This window comes from Miniopterus schreibersii (genome assembly GCF_964146895.1).
Source record: "Miniopterus schreibersii genome assembly, chromosome: 5".
NCBI classification, from domain to species: Eukaryota; Metazoa; Chordata; class Mammalia; order Chiroptera; family Miniopteridae; genus Miniopterus; species Miniopterus schreibersii.
Window position 1 is genome coordinate 48013722 of NC_138106.1, and position 20580 is coordinate 48034301.

At 49.8% G+C, this 20580-nt stretch overlaps 1 protein-coding gene across 1 annotated transcript in view; it reads left to right on the forward strand.

Annotated features, from left to right (window-relative positions):
* The window catches only part of SEMA5B (semaphorin 5B), a 109088-nt gene that overhangs the window by 65725 nt on the left and 22783 nt on the right, over positions 1-20580 (forward strand). Inside the window, exons 2-4 of the mRNA XM_081138474.1 lie at positions 6302-6504; positions 11490-11589; positions 16156-16201. Coding sequence (XP_080994600.1) covers positions 6351-6504; positions 11490-11589; positions 16156-16201 — 300 coding nt within the window. The 5' untranslated portion in view covers positions 6302-6350. The remainder of the gene's footprint in view (positions 1-6301; positions 6505-11489; positions 11590-16155; positions 16202-20580) is intronic.

Consider the following 20580-nt stretch of genomic DNA (forward strand, 5'->3'; position numbering starts at 1 on the left):
GGAGAGGCCACAGTTGTGCAGGGGGAGCCTTTGAGAGGCCAGTTCTCTGTGGGGAATTCAGCTTTCACACTCACACACACTCACGCACCCTGTCCTTTTCATCCTTTGCCCCAGAGAGAAGAGCAGAGTTTCCTCTGTAACTGTGGGCCTTCGGGCGCTCTGGCCCTGGCCCCTGCCTTTTCTCTCGCTCAGCACTTTCATCGCCTCCCACAGTTCGAGCCAATCCTGCTCCCACCCTCTGTGCTGGGAAAGTGAACCCTGGAGAAGCCCCAGAGAAGGCATCCTCAGGGGGGCCTGCGTGGGTGCGCAATCTCTAGCACATACGTGCACGTGCGTTCACACGCCTCCAGGCACCATTAGCGTGACCCCATATGGAGGACTGCAGGGACCTGGGGCAGCTGTGGGAGAGGAGGCAATGGAAGCTCTGGCCCATGATTTGGGAAAATGCTTTCCTTATCACTGGGGGTTTCCCAAAATAGCAGGAGTCGCTGGTGCTGAGCCTCCCTTCCTCCAACTCCTGGAGCAAGCACCCTGCTGCAGAGCCAGTGACAAGCGGCCCTGAGACAAGGCAAAACACAGGCTTTCTGTGTCCCCTTATTCATCCAGACCCCAGGCCCCAGTCATTATCTCTGCTTTGTCTCCTCTCCTCTATTAGACTATAAGCTCCTTGAAGGCAGGGACCATACTTTTGTCACATGGGCATCTCTCCCCGTCACTTTCCCTGTATATACAGGGCCCGGCACCTACTCCGTATCCAGGACATGCTCAGTGAAGTTATGTATAAATGAATGAACAATGAACCTGGGACAGTCACCTAGGCAGCTAGGTGAATATTTTATGTACATGAATACATTTATACAAACGTATTTCTTAAAGGACCTACTCTGTGCCAGATTTTCTTTTGGGGGCATTACAAGCATTCTCTCTAAGAGCAGGGACTATTAACCTTGTTGCATAGGTAATGAAACAGATTCACATGCAGATCTGGCAGCCCCCCAAGCTCAGAACTTCCACGGTACTCTACAAACCTCAGGAAGATTGGCGGACTGCTGCTACTCACTGCCAGAAGAGAAATTCTGGGATTATTTTAGCATCAGATCAGACCAACATTAAAAATAGAAATTCTTGTCTGTCTTAGGAGTATTTGTTGTAAGTACGAGGAACCAAACTATAGGGATAGGAATGGTACTTGGCTAATGATAACTGAGACCTAAAAAACAAGGTGTGAACAGCTCAGGAGTGGATGATTCTCTAGGAATAAAAATAGTAATAACAGCCGACCCTTATAAGATGCCTGCTTCGTGGCAGGTGCTGTTCTAAGCCTGGCAGGCAAAATAACTCATTTAATCTTCACAACAACTGTGTAAGGTAGGTGCTATCATTCTCCCCGTTTTACAGACAAGGAAACAGGCACAGAACTGTGATGCTCAAACACGGGAAAGAAGTCCAGAGGCAGGCAGACCACAGCTGACTCTGTCACCCACATCCCAAGTTCCCCCTGTCTGCTGCACCACCATCCTCGTCACCTGGCTAACAGTCACTTAAAGAAGCAGAGACTGATGTGGCACCATCTGTCCTACCTGTAGGCCAGGCGGAAAGAAGGAAGGCCCTTGCAGAGCGTTTCCCCAAAAGTCCCCAGATGGCTCCCTCCCTCCTCGCACTGACCACGCCTGTCTGAAAGGCTAGGAACGGCTTGGAGCAGGGCACAGGGCCCCAGCCCACCCCAGGTTCCTCCCGGAAGGAGGAGGCAGGAATGAAGTGAGGAGGCAGTACTGCGTAGGCGGCTCCTGGTCTGACACAGCTCTGGCTGACTTCAGCAAAACCAGGAGAAACTTTATTGCAAGGATCCGGGAGGGGGTGGCTCATGGCAGTAGGAGGTAGTCAGACCTCAGGAAAGGGCTAGAACTGGGAACTGGAAGGCTGTCGGCATCCCAGAGTTTCTGCTCCCTGTCTCCTGTCGCTGGTCTCTGCCTTCAGATTGTCTTTGCTCCTCTCCTCAGCCCATGTGACAGGTGGGAGATGCCACGCCACCCTCCCACATTACGTGTTCCAGGTTCCTCTAGAAAGACTAACATGACCCTGGAGGGAGGGGTGGTTACACACTCAAATTGCAACGGGAGAGCATCTGATTGATGTGTTTGAACCACATGCCTATCCTTGGTGCAGCAGCTATCATGGGGTGAGGATAGGTATATATATGAGGCTGCCAGGGGCCTACTCCTTTGACCTATGGATGAAGGGGAGATAATTTCCAAAGATGAGGAATTTTTGGGAGTTGGGAAGTCACTCCCCCACCCCCACCAAGTCTCTAGAAGCCTGTTCAAAAGGTCAGACGCTGTAACACCCTTGGTGATGTGGGGATTGACCCCTCTTCTCCGTTTTTCAGGGCCGCACCCCCTGTTCCACTGGCATTTGCAAAACTGCAAGCCCTGGCCCATAGAGCCCTGCGCTGACCATCGGCAGCGCATACTCCAGCTCCTGCCTCGTTGCCCCGATCCTTCTCTCCCTCCTTTGCACCCTTCTTGGGGTCTATTGCCTTCCTTGCCAAGGGCAGAGGGGGTCCTGAAGGTGATGGCAAACAGGCCTGTGTGTGAGCCCCTGTGGGATCCTCAGTCAGCCCCTTGGCCCGCCTTTGCCCTCCTAAGGATTGAAATGCTCATCTGAAAAAGGCCCATGCTGTCTCCTCCCTGACCAATGTCCAGACTGTCTACCTCTGGGAACTCTCGGGTCCGCGTGGTGTGCACGTCCCTCTGCGGCTTGGCGCTCTCCTCTTCTCTTTCTCCTTCCCAACCTGAGCAGAGGAGATGCTGAATCCAGGCTCGGCCCTCAGTCCTCTCCCACCCCATCCACACACTGTGTTCCCTTCTCCTCGAACAGCAGGCACGCTGTGCTGGAGCCCAGGTGGAGGAAGTGGTATTAATCTAGCAATTATTGATTCAGGAGGGACTCGGAAGACATATTTACATAAAAACCATAAATGGGTGGAACTTCTGCTGTGGAAATTAGGCACTTAAAGGCCTGGGGTCTGGAGGATGGGAGGAGGCACGGGATGTGCTCCTAATTCAGGCCCCAGAGCTCAGGGTCTGGCCCCAGAGAGGAGCAGGCCTGGGGGAAGTGCGGGTGGCAGTGAGACCGGGGCGGGAGGCAGGGAGGCCCGGGAAGGGAGCAGGGGAAGCAACGGCGGGTTGGGAATAATGAGGGGAGGGCAGTTAGCGGAAAAGCCCAGCTGAGGTTAAGAAGATGATATTTGCATATGCGTCGAATATCACCAATTAGGTGTTGGGACCCCAAGGGAAAAGATGGCACAAAGTGGGGCATGGGAGGGCAGTTTAATAAAGGAACTATTTACCAAGCTGGGGGAAGGGATTCTGGAACCGCATGGGAGTGCTCGCTGGGGGTCCCTGGGACTGGTAAGGAGGGGGTGATACCCCGGGGCCTGAGGGGAGGAAGGAGGGAGGAATTGATACTGAAACCTAGAGGCCCAGCAGCTTGGTCAGGAGCTTTCTCTGCTGCTTCTTCCTTCCCTTCCTCCCTCTTCCTGTCCTCTGCCGGTGCCCTCCCACCACCCTTGGCCAAACAGAGGGCAGGGGGTCCCTGAATGCAGCTCAGGCACAAAGCAGGCAGGAGGAGAGCCTGGAGGGACAAATAGAAGGCATCCAATACAAGTGTCAAGGGCGAAAGGAAATCCCACCCCACCCCCCAGGCCCCTCCACCTCTTCAGGGCATCAGAATAGTTCTCCCTAATGGGTGCTCACTGTCTGCCAGGCACTGTGCTGGGCCTTGTAAAGATAGTCATTCTTTTAATACTTAACATCTGCAGAGGGGCTTGATCTTGCTATTCTCACTCCCCATTTGGGGGAACTAAGGCAGGGAGAAGCTAAGTATCTTTCCCAGAGTCACACAGCGGTAAGGAGAAGAACTGGGATGGTTAGACTCTTGGATGAAGGGATCAAAGAGGTGCTGTAGGAACTATCGCCCCGTGGGTGCAGGATGTGGCAGAGCAAGGCAGAAGGGGCACTGGAGTATTTGCTTGAAGCCTTGCAGCAACGCGAGGATAGGTGTTGTCCCATTTCACACACCCGCGAGGAAACTTAGGCCTGGCAGGAAACCATCCTACTGCAGTTCTCCAGACACGGGTGAGGTAGCGGCAGCAGGAAGGGGAGAGAGGAGGGGTTAAGAGCAAAGGGGGGGAAGGAACCCCAAGGGCCTCTAGTCCTCCGGGAGACTGGCAGAATCCCCTTGGGGATCACGCACCTGGTGGCTCCGGGCCTCCATCCCAGTGGAAGAGATTCTGATTGGTCCCCCATCCTAGCCCCCTGGAAACTCCCTGCGCTGGTTCAGCCTTTCGTTTCGCAGACGAGGAAAGCAACACCAGGAGGTCACTCAGAGGCCTGTGACGGCTGTGAGGCCAACAGAGCTTGGTGACAGAGTGGATGGGCCTCTGAAGGAGAGGGGGGAGCTGACTCAGAGGGTGGGAGCCAGGCTGCCAGGGGAACGATTGGGCCCTTTCATATTAGAAATTTTGGAGAACCAAAACTAGTTTTTAAATAGGTTTTAAAAATTTTTATGGACTAGGTAATATTAGACATAGGTATTATTCAAAAATGAAAATAATATAAAATGGTATATATTGAGAAGCCTGGATTGCTATTTTGCTACTTATAGTAACCTTTTTTTATTAGTTTGGTTTATTTTTCCAATGTATGTTAATGCTAAGATAAACAAATATAAATATATATTTTTATCTCTACCCTCCTTTTTACACAAAAGGTAACATGCTATGACACTGTGTGCACCTTGCTTTTTTCACTTAACGTCCCTGGAGATTTGTCCATATCAAACTCTTCAGAAAATCATCATTCTTTTCTAGAGATGCACAGTATTCTGTTACAAAGATATACCATAGCTTATTCAAGCAGTCTCTGGTGGCTTTCTGGTCCTCTCTTAGTTCACAGAACAGAATAATCTTGCTCCTTGGTGCTTTGCACATGCTCAGGTGCCTCTGAGGTCTATTTTGTTTCTCAACAACCTGTGATGAAGGAACAGGTTTTACTTTTCAATTTATAGTCTGTCGCAGGTGGATGGTCATGTAAAATTTAATAAAAGTGAATCCCTAGAGAAGCGAATTGAAAGAAAAAAACTGCGAAATACAGGTCCAAATATTTTGTTAAATTCAATAAATATTTTGTTATTAGATCCAATAGACATAAAAATTACTCTGTCAAATGACTATAAGGGTTTTTAAACACTCTCCAATATCTGCGACTCTCTTGCCACAGAGCCATCAGAGTTTATACTGGTCCATGGGCCATACTTTGGGGAGCACTGGGCTAGACCCCCAGAAGTTAGGTCAAAGGTCAAATGCCTCTGTTGTTTTGCCAGATATTGTCAGAGTCCCCTCCAGGGGTTGTGCCATTTTGCAGTAAATGAGAGCGCCTTCTTTCCCACATTGTGTTGTCTAACTTAGATTTTTGCTGAGCTGGTAGGAAGCAGAGGTATCTCAGTCTAAGTTTTCATTTGCATTGCTCTTATTATGAGTGAGAACAAGTGTCATTCATATTTTTAAGCCCAGTTTGCCTTTATATTCCTTTTCTACTGGATTGTTGCCTTTTTCTTCTTGATTCCCAGGAGTTATTTACATAGGAGGACTATTAGCCCCTCGTCTGTGATGTGAGTTGCGAATATTTTTTCCGGGTTGTTATTTGCCTTTTGATTTTGCTGGAGGTTGTTTGGGGGGGAGCGTGCAGGAGTTGTCGATTTCTAGGCAGTTAAATTTGTCAGTCTTTCCTTTAACAGCATCTGCATTGTGAGCCCTGGTTCTCCGCCCTCAGGTTAGAAAGATTACTGCCCACATTTTCCTCTAGTATTTTGTTGGTCTTAGTCTCAGCATTTAATTTTTTATCCAGTTGGAATCTTTCCCAGTATAAGGTGTGAGTTATGGATCCAAATTTATCTTTTTATAACTGGCTATTCATTTGTCCTGGCTGCATTTATTAAAATCCCTAAGATACCACTTTTATCACTGAAGCAAATTTTAAGCCATTTGGGATCATAATAGAAAAAGCTCTATAATTTGTCAGTTTTTGTGGAGAATACTGTTCCAAGGGAAATTAGCTTTTAAGATATGATCTATAACTTTGCATTACTAGAGCAGAATAAACTCTAACTAACATAAATAAAATATAAATTTATTTAAACAAACAAAAAACAAACCTGTGGGGCCCCTGACAACCGCGAGGAACGTGGGAGAAGTGGGCGTTGCTGAGGGAGCACATGGTGAGACTGAATGTTTGCATTGCAGGTCTTCCCCCAGCCTGCCTCTGGGAGCTGGGACCCCAGAGGGGCCCACCATGGTGCTCCTGGGACCCCTGGCTGTCACCCTGTTGCCACCCAGCCTCACACTGCTGGTGTTCCACCTCTCCAGCTCCCAGGATGTCACCAGTGATCCCAGCAGCGAGCAGCAGCTGTGCACCCTAAGGGAACACCCCACCGTGGCCTTTGCAGGTGAGAGCCACTTCCCACTCAGTTCTTTTTGCAATGATCTTGTCCTGAAGGACTTAGGGTCCCTCTGGCTGCTGGAAGTCCTGGGATGATCATTTTTTGTAGGGTACAGAGATTTGTAAGAAAGACAACAGCCATGGGCTGGCTCCAGACAATTTATTCAGGCCCTTCGCTCATTTTACCTGAGGAGGAGGGGTCTTTCTGGGATTTCTTTGCTAGAGAAGGAGGTGTGGACACCCTGGGTGGGCTGGCTGAGGGTTGGTTGGTTGTCTCAGCTCTGGCTCTTCTGAAGGCATGAGCTCTGTGTCTTGGCTTTTCTGGGGGAAGAACAGAGATGACTCACTCATTAGAATCACCTAGTATCTCTGAAAAGCTTCCTTCTGCTCTAAGATGGCAGCAGGGATGCCCCTCTTTGGGGTCCTGGGAATCCCCAGGGAAAGGGGCCCTGATAACTAGTAACTCCTTCAGTCTGTCAAGGGAGGGTATGAGAGTGTCCACTTAAAGTGTTTCCCAAACTGGGATTTGTGAATTGCTGGGCATAATATTTTCTGAAGGGTCTATGAGTTTTCAATAAGAGTTTCTAAAATTAGTATAAACATTTGATGATCATATATAAACAAAGCAAAACACAAATACTGGAACTCCCCAGTGTTCTCCCTTAACTTGTGTGAGCCAGTGTGGGGGTCCCTGGGGGTGCAACCACATTGACACTTCAGATCCATTGCCTCGTGGAAGCTCACACCGATGCACTCAGGGGGCCCCAGGTTCTAAAGTCTTATAAACACCTGTCCTGTTTCCCTTCACAATAACCCTGGCAGGGAGGCGGGCAAAGCGACCACCTCCCCTTACAACTGGGGGGTTGAGGTGCAGAGGGTGGGAGAGACTTGTCAGAGCCTCCTGACTCTGTCCCCAGGGCAGAGTGACCTAGTGCTGCACCCTCAGGTCCCAGGCAGTCCATCAAGAGGGGAAGGTGGAAACCAGGGTGCAAAAATCAATCCGTGAGTCGGAGGCTGGCATGGGATTTGGGGGTCGGGGAGCCTGTATGAATAGGAGTTGGGGGCTGGGAGGGGGGACTGGCAATGTTTGGAAGTGTGGGGTTCCCAGCTGCCGCTGCTCCCCTCTCCTGCCTTGAGGAGGTTTTCCAGCTGTTTTCTCTGTGCTGTCTTGCTTGAGCTGAGATCCGGGCTCTGAAGGCTTAAGTGGATTACAGTAAATTAGCGATGTCTTTAAGCCTACAAAAGGAGCCGCACACCCTCAGATTCCTGATGGCTCCTGAGGTGCTGCTGCTGGCTGTCACTGAAGGGAAGACAAGTGGGGGACAGAAGGAGCTGGATTCTGAGGGCTGAGGGTTGTCCTCCTTACACTGGGGACCCCTGTGGCAGCTCCTAGTGAAACATTTCTCCTCAGGGGCTTCTCCGGGGTCACTATTGGCCTGGCTGATTCTGGGGGCAGGGACAATGGAAAGAGAGCAGCGGAATCCCTGTCCCCCAGCCAGGCTGCTCTGTGTTGGAGCCAAATGGGCTGGGGTGGGGTTGGCAGAGCTGTGGGAGGTGTGTTCCTTGAGGGCCTGGCTCCCTGATCTTCACATGTAAATTGCTTGACTTGTCCTGGCACCCTCTTTCAGAATGAGGGAATGAGGCTCAGGTTGACATGGTGGCTTACATTGAGTCACTATGAATCCCCTTATTTCCTGGCAAGAAGAGATGGCCCGTCATCTTAGACTGGCAGTCCTGGAGAGTGGCATCATCTCCGCTTTTCCTCCCCAGGCCTCCTGGCCTAAGCCAACTCACCTCCTTCCCCATTCTGACAGCTCTGGGTTTTCCTGTCCATTCACTAAATTTTTATTCGATCCTGCTTGACGCCAGACACGGAGCTGGACACCGTGGGGCCTCAGAGGTGAGCAAGAGTATTTTCTGAGTACTCAGGCATCTCTTATTGTTCCTTAAATATCACTCCCTTTGGCCCCCCAGTGCAGTTGGACCTGGACCAGGACTAGTTAGTCCTGTTGTCTTGCCACATCCCTTTACATGACTAAGCACACACTAGAGACCCAATTCATGTTGGGTGATTGACTGTCTTCGGGGTGACACTGTATTCTAGAGAAGTTGTCATAATCCAGCCCAGCACCAGCACCCCAACTTTCAGGACCCCTCATATGTTATACATTATTTCTGACCGATCCATAGATTTCCAACCTTGTAGCTATGAGTTTCCTTTTCCCCTGACACCTGACTAATCTGTAAATAACCCCTCAATACCCTAGAGGAGCTGCCAGTTGCAGAGTCTGACATTTTCCTGCTGTGTAAGGTTATACTTTCTGCTGTGTGTTTCCTTTAAGGGAGACCTACCTGTATTTCTCTTTGATCCACATGTTATCCATTCTGCCACAGCATGGCCTTTCTCGGCAGCAAGGAGAAGCCAACATGGAGTTAACACTGGCAGTGGTTAATCCACAAAGTGGGTAATTGAATTGACTATACATAATTAAAATCACAGGCGCGTCATGGAGAATGTCATTTTTCTCTTAAAGACGCTGTCCAAAGCCTTCGCTGCTCATGGAGCTCAGAACGTGCTTGGTGTTTTAACGACAGCCTTCCCTCTGGTCCTCTTTGCCTGTTTAATCAGAGGAAGCTGGCTCCCTTTCCAAGGAGGCTCCCCCAGGATCACTGGGCTGCACATCTTTCCCTTTCCCCTTTGCCCATGTTGGTCCCTTTTACATTAGGGGAGAGGGACAGAAACTGGAAGGGGCCTCCGCCCTCCACTCCCCTGACCCCTCACCTCCCCATTGTCATCCTGGCTCCTGCCCTGTTTCCTTTCCTTCTTCCTTCCGTCCCAAGGATGGGCCTGAGCAAAGACTGAGCTGAGAAGTCCCCAGGCGGAGTTTCTCCTGGTTTGCTGCAGACCAGTCATGCCACCTCTTCCCCTGTTTGGCTGCCCACATCTGGAAAACCTCTGTTAGAAGGGAAGAGGGAATTAAAGTGTGACCCAGTGCTACTGTTGGGGAGCACCCAGTCTGATGAGGACAGGCAAGTCCTTTCACACATACACCCCTTCCCCCAGAGAAAACACGCTTGAGCACACTGAGTAACAATAACATACACTGTGAATGGAACAGAAAGGGTAGAGAGAATGTGAAACAAAATGAGATCGGTTAGAGAGGTAATAGTCCAGGAAGACTTCCTGGAGGAAGAGGAGGACCCTTGGCTTAATCTCCAAGGTAGTAGAATATCCTACCAGGATTTCTGAGAGTGGCCCTGAGGTCAGCTAAAAACCCAGCCTACTGGACTCCAGATCCACTCCTTATACCAATATTGCACAAATGTTATTGTAACTATGTGACAATTGTTGCCAACCCACAGTCACCTGCTGGGAGCAGAAGCAGACCCAAGGGGTTAGCTTGGTTTTGTTGCAGAATTTCTTTCTTCTTTTTTTTAAGTTATGCATAGCACAGTTTTCTGAAAAACATCCAACTCGCAAAACCTCTAGTTCTCCAGCGAGCGATTAAGTGTTTGCCTGTCGTGCAGAAATGAAGGGCTGCTTTTACTCTGTAGTGGAGGGGTAATGAGCAATGATTTATTTCCCTCGGATCGCACACACTCCTTTGGGCCTCCTGTGAGCCAGTCGCTAATGCACGATGCGGAGAAGACACAGGGCCTCACAGTCCCCCTCATCTCTACCCCCAGCAGCATGAATGTTCCTCTGCCCCAGGCTCTCTCACCAGTCAGTTCCCTTCCACCCATGAGGCAGGGCCGAGGGGCAGTTATTAAGGGGCCATGCAATGAGTTGGGAGAAGAGGGTCTCCCCAGAAAGGAAAGAGGGAGTCGGCTGTGTACTGTTCTCTGGGTGTTTCTTCCCCACACCTCTGCCCATCCATCCAGATGGTCTCCTCTCTGCCCACCCAACCCCATGAAAGGTTTTGGCCTTGGCTGGAAAGACCTTTCCTTGGAGACAGGGATGGATACTGACCACCCACCCTCCGTGGAGCCTTGTCAGATAACCTGATTTTTCATGCACAGAAGGGAGTGAGTTGAGCTGAGGATTATTCATATGTTCATTCAAACACTGCCAGGTGCTGGGAGGGGTCTGGTGATCCAAGAAGCAAGATCCTCCCTGTCCCCCAGGACAAACCACTGGGATAGACACCCAGGGAGATGGGGCTTTGATGGCAGTGAAGTGGAGGTCTGTGGGGAGAGTCAGGGAAAGCTTCTTGGGGCAGCTGGGGTGGGGGTGGGAGTGAACAGGAACTGTTCCATTGAGGGAGAAAGGAAGTGCGAAAGTGTGCAGGCTCGTGCGGGGTAGATCTGGAGAAGTGCACAGTTTCTTGTTTAGTGTGGCTGGGGTGGAGAGTCTAAGAGGATGTAAATGATGAAGCATCATTCTTTCCATAGATCACTAAATAATGAATGTGACTGGCATCTGACTTGGGAGGACAGTGGGGCCACAGGTTGGAACTTTTTCTCGGGGTTACTGAGAGCTTTTCAAGGGCTCCAAACTGGAGAGTGACACAACCAGGTTTGCATTTTAAAAAGATCACTCTGGTTGCCTTATGGGAAATGGATGGAAGGGCAGGAGTGGAAGCCAGGCCAGTTAGGAGGCTGTTGGCACCAGTTCAGGCAAGAGATGCTGGTAGCTGGAGGGGGTGGGGTGCAGAGGTCAGGATGGATGGGTTTCAGAGACAGTTGGATGCACAACAGTCAGGGTTTGCCAGTGTGTTTGATGCAGCTGGTGAGGGTCTGAGGGAGTCAAGGGTGATTACAGGTCTCCCTTTGGGCAGCTGGGGGGCAGGTGGAGCCCTTTTCTGAGCTAGGGAACATAGTAGGAACAGTGACAACACCCTGCTCCCCCCCAGCTGGCTGCTCACAGGTCTCCTGGCACCTCTTGCCTCATTGCACCCTGACTTCACCCTGACCGCAGCCTTTCCATTCTCCTGTCTAATGCTGGGACCCCTGGCCCAACAGTAACTGAATGCTTGCCTCTCCCTTCACCAGACCTGAAGCCCTGGGTCTCTAACTTCACCTACCCTGGAGCCCGAGATTTCTCCCAGCTCGCTCTGGATCCCTCCAGGAACCAGCTCATTGTTGGAGCCAGGTAATGAGGTGCAGGAGGGTTGGGGCCAGGAGTGTGGGTGCTTAGAATTGGGTAGAGGGAATATTATTTGGGCTGAACCTCCTGTGACCGTTCCCATGTCCTGGACGCCTGTTCCTCTCTGCCAGGCCCTCTCTGTGTCTGAATGTCTGTCTCCCACAGAAGGAAGCATTTGGGGTTGGGGTGAAGTGACCTCCAAACCTCCAGATCTCAGCAAGCCACACACCTCTCTCAGTGGCTGACAGTTGAGAGCAGGAACACCCACAGGCTGCCTCCTACCCCTTGTCCCTGCCATACTGCCAGAACCAGCCTAGCTGGCATCTTCCCTGGGAGCTCCGTGCAGGCAAGGTGCCCAGGAGCCCCCTGCTGGCCGACTGGCCACCTGCACCTGGGACACCCGGACACTGGCCTTGCGCTTCCTTTATGCAGGATCTCCCTTCCCTATTACCTGACCTCCTTCAGTCCCACTGTCCAGGTCGGGTGTAAAGGATAAAGGATAATATGCTTCAGGGAGGACTTGTGGGGACTTTATGGGGTGGAGTAGGAGGAGGTAATTCTCACAAAATCAGCTCTGGTAGGAAAGGGAGCTTAGAAGTGGTTGATTCCAGTGGGTCTCAAAGAGTGGACCATCTGAGAACTTGTTAGAAATATAAGTCCTTGGGCTCCACCCCAGACCTGCTGAATCAGAAACGCATTTTATTTTTAATTTAAATTTTTTTTTTAACTTTTATTTTTTTAAACCCTCACCCGAGGACATGCTTAGAAAGAAGAAATCGGGGGGGGGGGGCGGGGGGGAGGGGGAGAAAGAGAGAGAGAAACAGAAACATCAATGTGAGATCACTTGGTTGCCTTCTGTAGGTGCCCTGATCTGAGATCCAACCTGACACCCAGGTATGTGCCCTGACTGGGAATTGAACCAGTAACCTTTTGGTGCATGGGACAACGCTCAACCAACTGAGTCACTCCGGCCAGGCTAATTTTTATTTTTAAATTAACTAATCACATTGCATCGGTGATATGTATTCTGGTATAACATCCAGAAGGTACAAAACAGTATATACAGTGAAAAGCAGGGCCACCCCTCCACACTCCAAGCAGGACCCCTCCTTGGAAGCATGCCCTGTAGTGAGTGTGTGTCTTTACACAGGTAATCTGTACATATGCAAGTCTTCAAGAGTATGAATTTAACTTTCCCAGCTAAGAGAATAATTGTTTTACTTTTTATTTTGAGATAATCATAGATTTACATGCAGTTGTAAGAAATAACACAGAGAGATCAACCCATATACCTTCCACCCAGTTTCCCTTAATAGTAACATTTCACATAACAACAGTACATTACAGTCAGGGGGCTGACGTTGATAAGATCTTTCCACCTTATTTAGATTCCATCTGTTTTGCATATGTACTTTTATTTAGTTAGTTAGTTAGTTAGTTATTTTCATCCTCACTTGGGGATATTTTTTCCATTGCTTTTCAGAGAGTAGAAGGGAGAGAGAGAGAGAGAAACATCGATGAGAGAGAGATACATCAATTGGTTGCCTCTCGCATGCATCCCGACCTGGACCAGGGATTGAGCCTGCAACCGAGGTGTGTGCCCTTGGCCACAATCGAACCCAGAACTCTTCAGTCCGCGGGGCGACGCTGTAACCACTGAGCCAAACCGGCTAGTGCTGCATATGTGCTTGTAAAAATCCTGATTTCTGGCTCTGAACCTTGTGGAAGCATTTAAAAGCTGCCATTCATTCTGTGCCCGCCATGTGCCAGGCAGCATTTTATGTGCCATATATGTAGTGAAGTATCTAAAACATGTAGTCAGTCAGGCATTTACTGAATCATCTAGTCTTCATGATAACCCCAGGAATGGTGTTCTGTGAGTAGCCCCAGTGCATGGGCCAGGAAACAAGCTCAGAAGGACAGGTCGCCTGCCTGTGGTGACCCTGCTCTCCCTCACCCCGTGGGGGGCTTCCCCACACCCTTTGCTGGGTCTCTGAGCCTGGCTGTGTGCTCAGGGATGGCGGGGGCGGGGAGCCGGTCTGGGACTTGGTTCCTTGCACCTCTTGGAGCACATGAAGTGCATCCTTGGCTTCTTTCTTCTCTCTCTAGGTCACGCTCTTTCTCTAGGTCACGCTCTTTCCTCCTCTTCTGCCTGTCACATTCCCCCTTCTTTTTCAGCCCCTGGGCCTCCAGAATTCAGGCTAGGGGACATGTTTTGTTCATTCACGCCCTGCCTTGTTTCATGAGGGACTTAGGGTGGATCAGGCTACAGGGATTTCTCTCTGTTCTCATCTCCCAGAAGAGCAGACCTTGAAGTTGTGATGAATGATTTTTGATAGGATAAAATGAAAAAAAAAAAAAGTGATGCAATGTTTCCCCTAATTCTTTAAAGCTGTGACTAGATGCCTGTGTTACCTGAGCAGATAGCTGGGGCAGAGCCATAAGCCAGAGTCCATCTGTCCCCAGGCCAGGGGGTGGGGGAGGAGCTCTTCAGGGCAGGGGCCTGGGGAGGGACAGCAGAAGCCTGGAGCCAAGGTCACCGGTGAGGCCTGCCAGGACAGCAGAGAAGCTGAGTGGGGCCTGGGCCAGGAGCCAGAGCTGGAGAAGAGGAGTCCCCAGCCTCAGCTGTCTCCTTCAGGCCCTGGATTCATTTGGCAGGGCCCCTCCTCATCCTGGCCCACTCCACAACCTTTCCCCTCATTTCTCTTCCCAGCACAGCTGAGGTAGGCCAGAACTTTCTAAAGCAATTATTTCTAAAAACTTCTGGAATGAAAAGAGGAATGACCAAAGGAAGATGTAAGAAGGCAAGAAAACTCTTAGGGAAAACCAACATTTTACATCTGCTTGACATTAATAAAGCATCTTAACATGCATCGTACCATTCCCTGTCTTCACCGCCCTGTGAGAGAGGAAACACAGGCACATCCGTTTTACAGATGCAGACGCTGAGGTGCTCAGCAGGCCCCTAGCCAGTGGCTGAGCTGGATTCTCCCTGATCTGATGCAGGATCTACTTTGTGAACCTGCCGTTACTTTCATTTGGCACTTTAACCAGTGGTTCTGCCACCCTCGGGTCCATGCATAGTGGCTCTGTGGCTCCAGTGTCCAGGCAAAGCAATTTCAGCAGTGCCTGTGTGTGCTCAATAGGTAGCTGATAGTAGTGGTAGTATTATCGTAGTTATTATTTAAGGTTTTTTTTAAAAAAATTAGACTCTTTTTAGAGCAGTTTTAGGTTCACAGCAAAAATAATGGGAAAGTACAGAGAATTCCCATACATCCCCTGCCCCACACGTGCGGTCATCCCCATCAGAGGGGTGCGTTTATTACAACTGATGAACCTAAATCAACACACCATTATCACCCAGTGTCCATAGATTATGTTATGGTTCACTGTTGGTGGTGTACATCCTACGGGTTTGGACAAATTTATAATGATATGTATCCATTATTACGGTATCATACAGGGTGTCTTCACTGCCCTGAAAATTCTCTGTGCTCTGCCTGTTCATTCCTCCCCTCCCACCACCAACTCCTGGCAAACACCGATCCTTTGACTGTCTCATAGTTTTGCCTTTTCCAGAATGTCACATAATTGGAATCATACAGTATGAAGCTTTTTCAGATTGGCTTCTTTCACTTCGTAGTATGCATTTAAGGTCCCTCTATGTCTTTTTACGGTTTTATAGCTCATTTCATTTTAGCACTCAATAATCCATTGTCTGTATGGACCACAGGTTATTTATCTGTTCACCTATTAAAGGACATCTTGGCTGCTTCCAAGTTTGAGCATTTATGAATAAAGCTGCTATAAACACCCATGTGCAGCTTTTTGCGTGGACGTACGTTTCCTTATTTAAGGTTTCTGAGCAGCAGGCTGATATGCTGAAAACGGTGTTTGAGGAATCTGAGTCTGGCAGCCCGGAGCTGCCCAGCCCATGGGCAAGAGGAATCGTGAAGAGGCAGAGGGGGCAGTTTTGGCAAGAGGAGACAGGGTGGTGCAGGAGGGGGCCGTGGAAGGGTCAGATCCAGAGTCACTGGCTGCAGAAAGGACTGCAGGACATGAGGAGGGAAACAGGACTCCAGGGGCCCGTGGCGTGGAGTGGGAAAGACAGCTGGCCTGTTTGAGGAGGGGAGTGGGTCAGAGAGGGAGGTGAGGGAAGAAGGAAGATGGCCTGTCTGGGTTCCGGTAAGAGCTCCAGGAGGCTTTAAGTTAAGTTTAGCAGAAACAGGCTCCAGGGCTGGGTTAGTGGTGGGGGTTCCTCTCTGGACCTGCCAGTATGGCCAGACACATGGGCTTCTGGAGTAGACAAGCCTGGGTTTTAGCTCCTCCTTGGGCCATTTACCCAACCTGTTTCCTCATCTGTAAAATGTTTTTTTTTTTTCTCTCTAGTCCTGGGAATGCTGTGAAGATTAAATGAGCTAAGGGAGGTAAAGCTCTCCTTGGGGGTCAGCTTACCAAAGACTCTCTGCAGTTGGCACCCAGTCCTGGCACCCCGGGAGGCAGGAGCAGCTGCTTCCTGGGACCTGCCTGCAGAACCAGATTGACTGATGATTTCCGTTTCTGTTTTCACAGGAACTACCTCTTCAGACTCAGCCTTGCCAATGTCTCCCTCCTTCAGGTACATCTGCTTCCCTTCTCTTCCCTGTAACATCCCTGGTATCTGGGAGCCCTGCTGGGGCAGTGCAAGGAGCAAGTTTCAAAATTTAACCCCTAGGGTTGAAAACAGGAGCCCCAGGCTCTTTTCAGTGGCCATGCACTCTCACTAGCTGTCGAGGTAACTGCTGGGAAGATATCTGGAAGTGGGGATGAGGCTATGTGAACATGGAAGCACACGTGGGGCTCCTTCCCACATCGTGCAGAGGAGCTGCCGAAGAGGGGAGGGAAAGAACACCAGAGCTAGGGCTACCGACTGGCCCTCCTTGCCTGGGACTGAGGAGCCTCCGGATGCAGGACTTTCAGTGCTAACACCAGCCCAGGACTGGGAAAACTGGAATGGTTGGTCATCCTAAATTCAGCGCCTAAATCCACAGGAGGGCTTTTGAGTTTGGGCCTCAGGGACAGAGTGTCCTGGTTCCTTTCTTAGCCTGGCCTGAGCAATTCCCTTCTCACCCAGCATTTTTGCTGAGCTGTGATTTATTTATTATCTGCTGCCAAGAAGGACTCCCTGAGCATAATTCCCTAAGTGCTCTGGGAGGCATTTTAATGGGCCTTCTTGATCCAGAACATTTACCCCAGATTGGGAAACAGATGCCACACCTTCTCCACAGAGGCTGAACATTCTAGAGAAAGGGAGGCCATCTCTTCTCCTTCAATGAGGGGAGAGCCCCAGTCCTCGTGTCTAGGAGGCTTGCTGGTCTCCCAGGGATCAAGCATTCATTGAGCACTTACTGTGTATCTGAACTGAGCTGGGGGCAGTAAGACAGCAGAGTCTTCGACCTTCAGGTCTCACAGTACAGCCAGGAAAAGATGTATATAACTTTATGTCAGCGACATATAACTAACTAGAGAATGGTACACGTTGTTAGGCAGGTGCTGGGCTATTTGGTAAGTTTCACTGCAAAGGCCAGTTGGGGAAGGGGAGACCTCCTTGGTGAGCTGGTGTGACATTCTGGTCTGTTTTTTCCTAGCTTTACCTGGGTCTATACCCCAGGGGCCATTGCAGCTGGTTTCCAGAGGGGAAAGTTTAAGGGAGCATAAAAGGTGTGCCCATCAGAAGAAACCAGAAAACACTGAAAGGAAATTTCCATTCATCCATTTATTGGTCTGCCTATCCTCTGTCCATACCCTTACCTGCCAACTTGCCTATCCATCCACCTAACCACCTCCCAGTAAACTTTATTGAATACCTGTTAAAGCTCAGGTCTAGTCCTAGGCATGATACCAAGCATTTAAGATCTAAAGGTGGATCAGGCTCCATCCCTTGCCTTAAGGAGCAAGCATATGAGATGTAAATGATTCCCTTTCCTGTATGGGACCCATGTGGCATGTTCCTGGAGCCTGGCTGGGCTGGAGCAAAGCAGAGGAAGTCCCCAGAGGTAGCACCCCATGGCCTGCCCATCCAGAGCCTGGTTTTCTCTTGGCATCCACAGAAAATGAAGCCAAGATGCCAAACCCAGCAGTTAGGGTCTGGGGGAAGCTGGTACAGAGGCGATTCACAGTGGGCAGGAGAGAGTGGACCCAGGGGTGCTGCCTTGAGCTCAGGCAGTGGCTTTTTATTAGGTTTCCATCATCTGCAAAGGTCTCCTGGGAGGAGTAAAATGGGCTAAAGGGGGGAAGAGAGACAGATATACTAAATTAATGGCAGTGCTGTGTGAAGACTACAGGGAGGAATATGTGCCGGATGTAACGGTGGCCAGGAGGCACAAGGAGCCCACTGGGCTCACCAGAGTCTGCAAAAGCTTCCCAGAGAGCTGCCCTTGGACTGGAGCTGGAAGGATGGGGGTTTGCCTGGCAGCTGAGGAGAAGACACAAACGAGTGCAATAAGGTGGAGGACTGAGGGGTCCGGTGTGACAGGATCATGGGGTGTGAGTGGGATAAGGCTGGGAGATGAGACCCAGGGAGAGAGAGAGGCCACGTTGCAGAGGGTCTTCATTGCTGAACAGAGAGCTCCATATTTTATTTTTAAGGCATTGGGGGCTCCTTAAGAGGTTTAAAACAGAGAAGTAGATTTGATGTTTTGATCACCTGGCCCAGTGCAGAGAATGGATTAGTGGAGAAGCCAGTTAGGACATAAGTGCAATAGTCCAGACTAGTGATGGGGAGAGTTGAACTTAGTCTGCAGGGTGGGGATGGAGAAAAAAGAGAGAAAGAGATCTTCAGGTGGCAGAAACACAGGTCACAGCACCAGGGAGCACCAGGCACATTGTCTTCTGCATGAAGGTGATCCCTGGAGTTGAGGAAGCTGGCAGAGCTGGAGGGCTTAGGAAGGCTTGGACCACAGTGGTGCCACCCAGGTTTCTGGTTGGCATAGCTGAATAGCATAGATCAGGATGAGACTAGAGCTAGCCTGACTTTAGGCAGTGCTTCTCTACTGGCTGCCCACTGGAATCACCAGAGGAGCTTCAAAAAACACTGATGCCTGGGTTGTACCCTCAGAGACTCTCACTTAATTGCTCTGGGGTCCAGCCGCACACTGGGACTTGTAAAACCTCCATGGTGATTCCAGTGTGCAGCCAGATTTAGGATCTGCTGCTCTAGGATGTGGAGAAGACCTTTTCTGTAGATGCCACCCAACTGATTTGGCTTCCCCAGGAGTCTTTGAAGCTGGCCCTCATTTCCTGGCTTGTACCTTATCAGATGTTAGGACTCTCTGGCTTGATGATAGTCCAACTCATGTCGATCTCAGCTATGGGAAGATATCTTAGGTGAGCCCATAACTCATGCTGGGGGCAGGGAGTTCTCTGAAGGACTGCAAATCAGTCCCAAGTACATCAGGAATTGTTTTTACCACCTTCTCAGGTCATCTCTTTAGTCTGAACCTCTGGAGCACAGACGAAATTCTTCTCGACAAAACTAAAAAGAGAAAAAAATACATTGCATGCCCACGTCCTTGCCATTGGGGGTACCATCTGGTCACAAGGCGGAGAGAATGAGAGGTTGGAGTGGGCTGTCCAGCATTCCCTTGAATAGGCTAGCAGCAGACTTCAGCTTCTGGTCATCAGGCCTGGTGAGAAAGTCCTGACTTCAGCAAACACCCTTCCTTTGCCCTGTATGTGGCTTAAGGTCCCTGCTTATAAACCTTCAGTCCTCAACATCTGCAATCACTGGTGGCTCGTAGCATACAAGTGCTAAAAATGAGCTGCACTCCAACCCCAGCCCAGCTTCCTTTACTCTCCAACTGTCTGGGGTACCCATGGTTGTAATGTAACTTTCCATTACAGCCCACTCGTCCTCTCCTGTGGCCCCAGGGTATGATTTAACCAAACTTAAAACTCAGTGCTTTATTGATAGTTTAAATAACTAACATCCCTTAAAGAAAAATCTAAGTGCAAACAGTTCATGCAAACCAGTGTCCATTAAAAGGACTTCTGAGTACCTAACTCCTATTAAACAATTTATGTAAACTACTGTCCCTTAAGAAAAATCAAAATACCAAGTCTCTTCAAGTTTCCAAGCACTGAATGGAGGGGAGGTGGGGGAGGGGCAGAGTGTACACACACACACACACACACACTTGAGGGGGGAGGGGAAATCAAACCAGCTCACCTGTGATGGTTATTTATCAGTGTAACTTATTAAACTGGTTTTGGGAAAGGAAAAGTGGCAAGTGGTTAACAGCGTCGGGGGCTGCTGCATAATGAACTAAGTTGGATTTGGCAATTCTGAGCTGATGAGTGACCAGAGGACAATGTGGCTGGAGGTCTAATTGCTATGGATTTCTGATCTTGGGCTGCCAGATGTCCTGCAAGTGCAGAAATGGGGACTGGAATGCACAGATGCATCAGAACACATCTGGGGCTGGGCCTGGGCCTGGGCCTGGGCCTGGGTAGGCGCGTGGCTGATTCTGAGCTCTCTTCTAGTTATCTCCACATTCTCTGAGCTAGTCGGCAGCTCTAGAGTTGTTTGAAATCTAAACTCTGCTGAGCAGTGGACTTAATACTCAAAAGATGTTTTAATGTCCAGCCATCGTCTCTGGTGTCCAGGGGAGTTGCTGAGTCTACAAGGCGATAATCCTTTTCCTGGCTGCCTCGCCTGCTTTCTCCTATAGCTGAAAACCATGCAGTTACTCTGCTACTAGAGATTGCCATCCTGGAATTTCTGGGACAGTCTTAATTTAAAGCATTATGTTTGGCAGGTTGGTCATACATGTCTATCTTGACTCCTTCACAAAACTCCAGAAAAGGACAGTGAAAGATTTTAAAGGCACAAATGCACAATGACAGAACAAAAGAGACGTCAGTGGACAAGAGATTAAACGCATTCTGGGGAGATAGAGAGTGAATGGAGCAATCACAGCTGATTTAGCAGAGCAGAACAGTTTACAGAGGGGATATGGC